This window comes from Sinocyclocheilus rhinocerous, unplaced genomic scaffold (genome assembly GCF_001515625.1).
Source record: "Sinocyclocheilus rhinocerous isolate Xijiao unplaced genomic scaffold, SAMN03320098_v1.1 scaffold2132, whole genome shotgun sequence".
In the NCBI taxonomy this organism is placed as follows: Eukaryota; Metazoa; Chordata; class Actinopteri; order Cypriniformes; family Cyprinidae; genus Sinocyclocheilus; species Sinocyclocheilus rhinocerous.
In genome coordinates, this window is record NW_015648610.1 from 397,558 (window position 1) to 409,007 (window position 11,450).

General features: G+C 33.4%; 1 protein-coding gene across 1 annotated transcript in view; it reads left to right on the forward strand.

Moving 5' to 3' along the window:
- LOC107709964 (transcription intermediary factor 1-alpha-like) overlaps window positions 1-9,654 on the forward strand; it is a 19,256-nt gene extending 9,602 nt beyond the window's left edge. The window contains exons 11-18 of the mRNA XM_016514634.1: window positions 1,060-1,171; window positions 1,328-1,373; window positions 2,115-2,250; window positions 2,459-2,679; window positions 5,138-5,270; window positions 5,433-5,507; window positions 8,084-8,230; window positions 9,127-9,654. Coding sequence (XP_016370120.1) covers window positions 1,060-1,171; window positions 1,328-1,373; window positions 2,115-2,250; window positions 2,459-2,679; window positions 5,138-5,270; window positions 5,433-5,507; window positions 8,084-8,230; window positions 9,127-9,459 — 1,203 coding nt within the window. The 3' untranslated portion in view covers window positions 9,460-9,654. The remainder of the gene's footprint in view (window positions 1-1,059; window positions 1,172-1,327; window positions 1,374-2,114; window positions 2,251-2,458; window positions 2,680-5,137; window positions 5,271-5,432; window positions 5,508-8,083; window positions 8,231-9,126) is intronic.
- The last annotated feature ends 1,796 nt before the right edge of the window (window positions 9,655-11,450 follow it).

Sequence of the window (11,450 nt, forward strand, 5' to 3'; positions counted from 1 at the left end):
ACACAGTATACTTTATGTAAACAAAAACTTTTATTTGGGATGCGATTAATCACGATTAATCGTTTGACAGCACTAAAAATACAGATTTTTACCTATAGGCCAGAAAGAAAAACATGGAGATGTTTATTTATTTATTTATTTATTTTGTCAACCACCCATATACAGTATAAATGTTATTGGCCTATGAAAAACTCTTAATAATTTTAGATTTTTTAAATGTTTTTGGCTGCATTTATTTGATCCAAAATTCAGTAAAAGCAGTTAGTGTTGTCAAAAGACCCGGTACTTCGGTACCAAGTCGGTACTAAAAAAATGAAAACGTTACGGTACCAGGATTTTTTAAGTACCGGTGGTACCGAGTACCCGGTCAACCCGGTTCTTCATGCACTATCCGAATGGTGCGCAGATGCGCTCTCTTCATAAAAGCACTGAGACATGGCGACATCAAAACGAGGAAACACACCAAACTAACAAAACACTTTAAGTATTGTGAATGTGAAATAATGTTAGAGTTCTGTGTAAATATATTTTATAATGGAATCAATTTCTGTGATGGTAAAGATGAGTTTTTTTCAGCAGCTATTACTACAGTCTCATTTGTAATATACATATTAGAGGTCGACCGATAGTGGATTTTGCCGATACCGATAGGTAGGTTGGACCACACTGGCCGATACCTGATTCGGGACTAATCTAATGTAATTTAATGGAAAACTATGTGAATGGCGCTCTGTAGCGCGGCAGGATTTTCTGTCGGCTGCATTTAAATCCGCGTCTGAAGTTTCCCGCTCTGTTCAGCGTGCAGTATCACGTGTCTAAACAAATAGCACGTGCTGTCAGGGATTTCAACCACTAGACGCCGCTCTCGCACTGTATAATGACAGCAGACCCTTCTCAGCCGCTTCAGCAATGGACGCAACCCGGAAAAATATCGGTATGGATTTTTGCCGATAACCGATAGTTCCAGCAATCAACTATCGGTGCCGATTAATCGGCAAAACCGATACATCGGTCGACCTCTAATACATATGCAAAATTCTGTTTGCACTTTTTAAGCAGAACATGCAGGTAACGTCGTACCTGAACAGGAGATTTGATCCCAGCATGCAGCTGTCTGCTCAGAGGCCCAGTTATCAACCCAGTCACCTCTCCACACCTACAGAACGAACTGGTACACTTCTTCAGCAAAAAAATAATGTCTGGTATCGGTAACCGTCTTGTCTTGTTGATTGGAGAAATAAATGCTTGCTGCCTAGTTCATGCTCGGTTATCAAATGCTTTGTTTTATACATTACTGAATATTGTCTTGATTTTATTGAACTTTTAGTACAAGGAAGACAAATGTCCGTCACATCATCAGAACCAAAGACCAGGTAAATATTCTTCTGTTAATTCAAGGTTTTGAGTTCTTTTATGTCATTATGTGATTTGTTTTCTGTAGTTAATTCATTAGTTTGTTTTCTGTTAGTTAATCCGGAAATGCCTAACATACAACAAATTTTGCTTTGTGTAGACTTTATGTTGTACTTGAAAGATTTAAGATTAAAACGTGAAAATGTCTTATCAACTTGCACTGATGCAACGGAATGGTCAGCATTCGAAATGTAACCAATAGGTATGTCATTGTCAAGTCAAGGATGTAAATGAGAAGTGATGAAAGTGTATCATAGTGTAGATAATAGTTTCCTTAGCGTAAAAGTCTGCAACATTTAATCGCTCCCATTAAATTAATGAAGCTGTTAACACTGCAAGCATATGTAGCTTTATTTATTATAATGAGTGATGTAAAGATTACTTTTAGAACTTGTAAAGAAATATTCAAATTGAACTAGCCAGCTAGACTCTACCTATCAAATTGAAAATATCTCTTTTTTTTTTTCTCTCTCTCAACGACTCTCCAAATAAGGAAAATAAAATAGAAAGTTTGATTAAAGCTGTTAGATGAAAGGCTTTTGCAGTTATGCTGACCAGATTTTTTTAAATGTATTTATATATATATATATACATATGTCATCACAGTGTGAAAATGTTCCATTCTTTTACTGCCTTGCTATTTCCGTCACAAAATGCACATCTAATCATTTTGTTGTTTGCTGCTTTTATTTTTTCCCAAGTTCTGGCCCCTGGAAGCGTGTAGAAGCCCCCCAGAGTGGCCCATCAAACCCCTCCACCAAGAGGAGACGCAGGTCGTCTCCAGGGCCAGTCATTGTCATCAAAGATGAACCAGAGGATGACGGTGAAGTTCATTTTGTAAGATTTTACTCATTCTGCACCAGATTAGAGATGGAATAGATTTGAACATCAGATTTATTCTGATTTGACATCTTAACAACAAAGACAAAGTTTTTGTCCCTTGTTTTTAAAAGAGCAAATTTAGCAAATTCATGTATTTTGTCAGGTACACACAAATAACAGTTTTTCACAGTATTTTTTTATTTTATTTTGTGTGTTACTGTAGGTAAACACCAGTGCTAAAGCCAGTCTTCCAGACAGCACAGGCGTTCAGTCTCAAACGCCACAAGGTGAGCAGCAATCAGAGAAGACCCCAGAAGCAGATGAAGACCCCAATGAGGACTGGTGCGCGGTGTGCCAGAACGGAGGAGAACTGCTCTGCTGTGACAAATGTCCCAAAGTCTTCCATCTTAGCTGCCATATTCCCACATTGACTGCCTCTCCAAGGTATCAGATTAATCAAAATCATCATTACTCCAGTCTTCAGTGTCACATGCTGATTTGGTACTCAAGAATTGTCATGCCTACTTTGGGATAAATGCAACAAATGTTGAAAACAGTTTTTGCTGCGTAATATTTTTGTGAAAACCGTGATACACTACCATTCAAACGTTTGTGGTAAGTAGGTGACAGTAAAGACATTTATAATGTTACAAAGGATTTCTATTTTAAATAAATGCAGTTGTTTACAATTTCTATTCACCAACGAATCCTAAAAAATGATCATGATTTCCACAAAAATATTAAGCAGCAAAACTTTTTTTCAACATTTGTTGCATTTATCCCAAAGTAGGCATGACAATATCGTAGAGATGTAAAGATATAAAAATCTCACGATACAATAATATCACGGTATGACGTCCACGATACGATATTTATTGCGGTATTTTAAAAAACCGATAATTGAAGATTTAATTTTGGTTTGTTCGAATTAAATAAACAATAATGAAGTTCTTTTATAATGAGATTACATTGAAAGCTTTGAAAATAATTATAAATCAACTATAAATCAATCCCTTTTTTTCCAGACAGATGCAGTGGTCACCTTTAACATTTTATTTAAAGATTTAACATTTGTAGATGGTCTAAAGAAAAAGAGTTGTTAACATTCTGAAAATCTTTCAGAGCTCATAATCTGTTTGAAAAAAAAATTGAAAAATTACACATTAATAAATAAATCTGTTTATATAAAATTATTTAATTTACAAGTGTCATGTTTGTGATTTTTATTCATGTAAGCTATATCTTCTGACCTTTAAATCAAAACATACTCGTGGTTCACATCAGTAACATCAGTTACTGCTTTATTTAATCAGAAACACAATCTTAATGTTATTTGTATATTTTACTTTCATTTTATTACAAATTTAAAATTTTTAAGCCATTATCGGCCGATTCCGATTTCTGAAAATCTTTCAGAGCTCATAATCTGTTTGAAAAAAAAAAAGAAAAATTACACATTAATAAATAAATCTGTTTATATAAAATTATTTAATTTACAAGTGTCATGTTTATGATTTTTATTCATGTAAGCTATATCTTCTGACCTTTAAATCAAAACATACTCGTGGTTTTACAACATCAGTTACTGCTTTATTTAATCAGAAACACAATCTTAATGTTATTTGTATATTTTACTTTCATTTTATTACAAATTTAAAATTTTTAAGCCATTATCGGCCGATTCCGATATCGTTCCGATAATATCGTGCATCTCTAGCTCCAACCCATGTTCTTAACTAAGAAAACTTGAGTCAGAAAAAAGTCAGCGAATTTACTTGAACTTTAAAGGGGACTATTATTATTTGTGATATACTGTCTGTCTAAATTACATTCACACTGGTGTTTTAGGAAGCCAAACAAATTAGAATATAATAATAATAGCAACAATGACAGTAATAGCCATATATTGTAAAGCAATTGCACTGTAAAATAAATGAAAATGAATATGAATATTTCATAGTAATATGAATTATATTATTTTTGCTTCACACTACAGTAGGGAAATTACAATACTTCTTTCCTAATTTCTACACTTGAAAGAGATATTTTAGTAGGGAAATTACAATACTTCTTTCCTAATTTCTACACTTTAAAGAGATATTTTGAATTTGGACTGCCTTTAAACCACTAGCTGTCAGTAATTCATACTGCACTTTTAAGCTTTTATTTTGACGGAAATGGCAGTAGAGCTTTTATTTTGAAGTTAAACTCCAGCTTCAGTGAAAACAGGCTTACAAAAACGCGTCTTACTACAAATCTAGTGACATGCTGTAATCATCTGCCAAGAAAATAAAGCCTAACTGATAGCTGTTGAGTTCCCAAACGTGCGCTAAACTCACAGCACATGCAATAAACCAGTTCACTGCTTTCATTCACTGTGAACGGAGCCGTTCTGAGGCGCGGAAAACACCAGATCACGAGCTGATCGCCTCAACAATGTGTGCGCTTCACTTTGAAACGTGCAGCAAAAACAGACTTGATGAAGGGATTAAGCCATATTATGCTTTCTGTTATAGTTCATTTGACAGATACGGTGCCAAAGCATGGACCAAAACACAACTTTAAAGACATTTTATGTTAGAATAAGTAGTTTAAATGTATTTTAAAAACTGCGCTTTTTGCTTGGAATACCTATTGTTTCATATCGTCATGTGACCACGATAATATCTAATATAATATCTGATATAATAGAGTTTTGCTATCGCGATATCACGATATTGATAATATCGTTCCATCCCTACAATATAATTTTTCATTTAAAATTTTTATTTAATGTTAAATTTTCTACAAAGATTTTGAGCATGGTCACCCTTTTGCTAATATGCAACAGATGTGATTGTAGTTTTCTTCTATTAATTCTACTGTAGTTATGTATGCGTGTTGTGTTTGTGTGTATCTGTAGTGGTGAGTGGTATTGTACGTTCTGCCGTGACCTTACCTCACCTGAAATGGAGTATAACATCAGTGGTAGCGGAGAATCGAACAATGTGAAGCAGGATCCAGATTCTGAGGCTTTCACTCCTGTGGATAAAAGAGTATGAACTGATTTCAGTTAACTAACTAATTTAACTTAACTCATTTTTCAATTAGTTCTGCTTTATTTTAGATGTCACTTTAGAACTATTAAGTTTTAAAAATGTGTTTTACATTCTGAATATCTTTTAAAATGGCTGCAATTATTTGTTGTGTTCATGCAGAAATGTGAGCGACTGCTGCTTCGTCTTTACTGCAATGAGCTCAGCACGGATTTTCAGGAGCCTATAACACCATCGGTAAGATCTTCTATCTTATATGGCATTCTAGATACATGAACTACGTTTATTTTCATTGGGGAAATAATACAAAAATATTTTAAACGTGTGGGTCAAATTTCAATTCAAAGAAAAACAGTAACTGCGTCCCAAATGACGCACTATACACTATGCACTGTACTTATACACTATGTACTCAACCATGTAGTCTATGAATTTTATAAGGTTATTTTGTCATTAATAATCAGAGTCTGATAGCCCCTCCCCCTTTGCGACGTAACTAAAGCTGCGACAGTTGAGTGCAGAGATGGAAACTTGAGTCTGCGACTTGGACTCGAGTCACACTTAAGTCGCATAAATAGAGACTTGCGACTTGACTTGGACTCGTGAACAGCTGACTCGAGACTTGACTTGGACTCGTGACTCGTGAGACTCATAAAAAAAACACAAGTCATTTTGGTATGACATTCCATTCACATTCTCCCTTTACTACCCCACATGACAGCGTTCATAAGTGTGGCGCTGTTTTGTTTACAGCGGAAACCAAGGAAACGCTGTATCATTGGTGTTGTAAGCGCCACCTGCTGGCAGAGAGTGAATTTGCGTTCATCAGCTCATCTACTGTTTTGTTTCGTGCAGATGTTTTATGTGCTATAGTTTCACAAATCTGAAGTCAGACCATTCTGTTTTTGCTTCAAATTTCGAAATCATACAATTCAATTCAGATTAAAAACTGCTCTTTGTTTGGATACAGTGGTTGCCTCCAATTTTAAATGGAAAGACCACAGACAAAGCCTTAGTTTGTTTATATGAAGAGAGTAAATATGAATATAACTGTTGAAACTAACCATAATTTTAAAATTAGTTTTTCCAAAAATAATTGCTTTTAATAAATAAATAAATTTAATAGTATAAAATGCTAAATTAAGGATGACCATAAATAAGGAGTTAACCAACAATAAGAATTTTGACTGATTTATATAAAAAAAAAAAAACAAGATCACGTACAAGTCACATTTTATTGCTACATTCAGAAATAATGTAAAATACCGGTAAATAAAATGAAAGGTTTAAAAATGTTCTGTATACAATTAAATGATGATTTCAATAAAAGTTTGTGTGCTTTATTAGACAGTTTTGAATAAATGAACAAAACATTCAGTAAAAGTAATTTGTTTTAATGTTTCAAAACTGATTTAGCCTCACACACTGTTAATTACAATAAGTAGCTGAAAGAACTATTGCTAAAAATAGAACAAAGACTTGTGACTTGGACTCCACTATAAAGACTTGAGACTTGACTTGGACCTCAGAGACTTGTGAACATGTCTGGTTGAGTGCATGAAGTGTCCAACGTTCCACACTTTAATTTTTTCGGTTATTTAAGTGCATCGTCCGGGTATTTGAAGTGCACTTTTTCAGAGTATTTTGCATAAAGAAAATTAAGCCTATTTTGTGAAATATATGATAATATGGTAATCTAGTATTTTTGCATGACATTATTCGTGACATTATTTTCATGATAATTAAGTATAATAGGAAATCTTAAATTAACGGGAAACTAAATAATTTTCATTGCATGTTAAAATATTTATGCATTGAGTAGTATTTTTTCTGCCTTCAATTAATGCTGATTTAAATAAAAACTGAATTAATCAATATGCAAATCATTGTGTTTGGAAGGGTATTGAGAATTATTTTTTTTTTTTTGCAGGTTTAAAAATGTTCTGTATACAATTAAATGATGATTTCAATAAAAGTTTGTGTGCTTTATTAGACAGTTTTGAATAAATGAACAAAACATTCAGTAAAAGTAATTTGTTTTAATGTTTCAAAACTGATTTAGCCTCACACACTGTTAATTACAATAAGTAGCTGAAAGAACTATTGCTAAAAATAGAACAAAGACTTGTGACTTGGACTCCACTATAAAGACTTGAGACTTGACTTGGACCTCAGAGACTTGTGAACATGTCTGGTTGAGTGCATGAAGTGTCCAACGTTCCACACTTTAATTTTTTCGGTTATTTAAGTGCATCGTCCGGGTATTTGAAGTGCACTTTTTCAGAGTATTTTGCATAAAGAAAATTAAGCCTATTTTGTGAAATATATGATAATATGGTAATCTAGTATTTTTGCATGACATTATTCGTGACATTATTTTCATGATAATTAAGTATAATAGGAAATCTTAAATTAACGGGAAACTAAATCATTTTCATTGCATGTTAAAATATTTATGCATTGAGTAGTATTTTTACTGCCTTCAATTAATGCTGATTTAAATAAAAACTGAATTAATAAATATGCAAATCATTGTGTTTGGAAGGGTATTGAGAATTTGTTTTTTGTTTTTTGCATTACAGAAATGAGAATTTGGAAAGGAAAATGTGCTTAATTGTCATAAATGCCACTGTACAAAAATTTGTTAATTCATGTCAGTAAGCAGAATATAATTTCTTAGGTTTTTCTTCAGATTTTGGGGTGACCCAGATATACTTACTAGTAGGGTTTGGATCAAAGCTTTAGTTTTTTCATTTAATGATAAAGACTGTTTTCTGTTCCGTTCCTTGTTCACGCTCCAAATTTGATGCTAGTCGATGCCAGAGTACAGTGAGATAATAAAGACACCAATGGACCTGTCGGTGATCAGAAGCAAACTGAAGGACAGCAATTACAAGAGCACTGAGGACTTTGTTGAGGATGTCAGGCTGATTTTCAAAAACTGTGCAACTTTCCACAAGGTATGCTGCCTCGCATTGATTTACAATATTGTTTTCAAGATATAAGGGATGATTCTTCAATTAGGGGAACTTTCTGTCTCTTAAGTTGATTTTATGAAAAAAAGCATAAAAATAGTTTTATTAGATAGATTATACATAGCTTTAAATGTTTTATGTTATTTATTCACTTATTTAGGGCTTGTTGCCGACCTTTTTAAACCTTCCATCTATAGTGAAGTTTTAAATTCACAAAACTTCTACTTTTAATTTTTCTAAAAACTTGTAACATCAAATCGTTTTTCTTTTCCAGTTAATTTGGTATTTGTGTACAATTGTTTTTTTTTTGTTTTAAAATAAAGAATCGCCATCCAAAAGACTGATATCATTACCATTACATTCAGTTCAGTAAGTTTTATAGGTTAATTGACTGCTAGATAATGTGTTGTGTTAACCAAAGCCTGTTTGAAGGTTGTGATAAATGTTTTAACAGAATTTTTTGGGTGAACTAACCCTTTAAACTAGGGATGCACTACTGAGCTCGATACTGAGCTCCTGTACTCGTACTCGTACTCGTTAAAATGCCCCGATACCAAACGCCGATACCACACAGCATGTGATAAGTGCCATATTCAGACAAAGAAACACCGACAACAGAACAACAGACAGCAGAAAGGAGTTAAGGGTGTCTACTACAAAGTATATGTATGCATGCAATCAAAAATAAAAGTATCGGTATCGGGCGAGTACTGGAAAAAGTGGTATCGGTGCATCCCTACTTTAAACTATGTCATGTACTTAACCTCAGTTGTTTCAGACCTATATGAATTTCTTCTGAACGGTGGTACAAACAGTGGTACAGCTTGAATGAGGCATATCACAATGTGACGTGTAATGTTGTGTATTCACTTTGTTTGTAGGAAGACACTGAGATGGCCAATGTGGGTGCTAATCTGGAGAGTTACTTTGAGGAACAGCTGAAACTCTTGTATCCAGACCGGACATTTCCTGGCGTGAAGGAGGAGAGCGTTGCTTCTTTGTGTCCTGATGATACAAGTCCCTTATCAAAGACGCCTCCACAAGACACTTCCCCTGCTGAGGAGATTGTGAAACCCTCCAGTGAAGATCTCCCTCAGGGGGAACCGTACACTAAAGACATTGAGAAGAAGCCAGAGAACTTAAGCTGTCCTGCAGCATCCAGTCCAGCAGATGCTGAAACGGACAGTAAAGCAACTAAAGATCCAACTTCCTGAAAGAATCTTCCTTGTTCATCCTCTAAAGACTGGATGGTGACATGCACTTTCCTATAGAGTGTGAAACCTCTGGTTCAACTGCAATAATTATACTGTACATTTTAATTGTTTTAAGCATTTGGAAAATAGACAGTTTGACCACTAAAGATGTAATATAACAACGCAATGTGGAATATAGGCATAATAAATACCTATATGAATACATCTAAAAGATGTCCGTTTGAATTTGTTTTATTCATGTGTGGAAATGAAAGATGGCAAATTACATAGTTCACTTTTAAATTATAGTTCACTCGAAAATAAAAAAAATTGTTTGTTTATTTATTAATTTAGTTATTTTCTGTCAAACACAAAAGTAGAAATTTTTGAGTCACTGCTCTTATGCATATATAGTGAGAGTGCATGATGTCAAGCTTCAAACAGAACAAAAACATTTCTCTGCAAAGATAACATTATGACTGTGTTCATGTCTAGATTACAAATGCAGCATCTCACACACAGACAAAAACTAATTTAAAACCAGGAGACTGTTTAAGTAGTTATGGTTCGAGGCATCAAAATAGACAACAAATAGAAGTATAGGAAATATGTAATGACCAATATGAATAACATACATAGAGGTTATTGTGATTGACCCACTACCAACATAAGAATACCACAATAAATGTGTTAGCCTTGTCCACAAAACCATAATCGGACACATAATAATTTGTAACATAATCAGGCATTTAAGTAGCCTTTAGATCAAAAGGTTTTTAGGATCATATGAAGCAAGTGTTTTAATTGTATACACATGATGTATACAATTGAATTTCAAGCATCAAGAGGATAAAAGGGAAGCTAATACTTCTTTTTAATTGGCCAACAACACTTAAAAATAAAGGTGCTTCACGATGCCATAGAAGAACTTTGTCTAAATGGTTCTATAAAGAACCTTTAACATCTGAAAAACCTTTCTGTTTCACAAAAGGTTCTTTGTGGCGAAAGGTTCTTCAGATTATAAAAAGGTAAGAAAGAGATGGTTCTTTAAAGAACCTTTGACTGAATGGTTTTTGTGGAACCGAAAATGGTTGTTCTATGGCATCGCTGTGAAAAGCCTTTTAAGGAATTTTTATTTTTAAGAGTGAAGATTATTTCCATATATCAGTAATCACATAATGCCTATTATTGTCTAAATGGCTTGGCTAAAAGTTGAGTTAGCTCAAAAACAGAAACATTTCCAACTGTTTCTAAAACCAGTTTTCCATGGTAAGAATTACATTTTGGAATTAAAATGCAAGTTTTACAAACAATTTTACTGAATAGTGATGGGAGAAACAGAGCTTTTTGAAACTCCGAAACAATTAAATTAATTGCTTCACTAAAAGACTCTAAACATCACACGCTAGCGACATGTTATTGCATGTTAAGACACCTTTCACAAACCAATTGCAAATGTTCTCTTGAAAGAGTCTGGTAAGTGTAATTTACAAATAATTAAATACCATTAGATATGAAGTGTCTGTAGTTTTTGTGTGTTTTTAGACTGGGCTTGGCTAACTAGGACAATTTGACAATTAACTATTACATTTACATATACATGTACATTTAGTGATTTAGCAGACGCTTTTATCCAAAGCGACTTACAAATGAGGACAATGGAAGCAATCAAAATCAACAAAAGAGCAATGATATGCAAGTGCTATAACAAGTCTCAGTTAGCTTAATGCAGTACACGTAGCTAGGTCTTTTTAAAATCATATAATAAATAAAAAGAAAACGGATAGAATAGAAAAATAATAGAGCAAGCTAGTGAGGCCTTTTTTGCTTTTGTTAATTGTATAAAATAAAAATAAAACAAATAGATAGAATACAAAAATATTAGAAAAGCTAGTGTTAGTTTTTTTTTTTTTATTTATTTTATTTTTTTTATATAGGATTAGAATAGAGAGTGCTAGAGTTAGAGGATCAAATAAAGATGGAAGAGATGTGTTTTTAGCCAATTCTTGAAG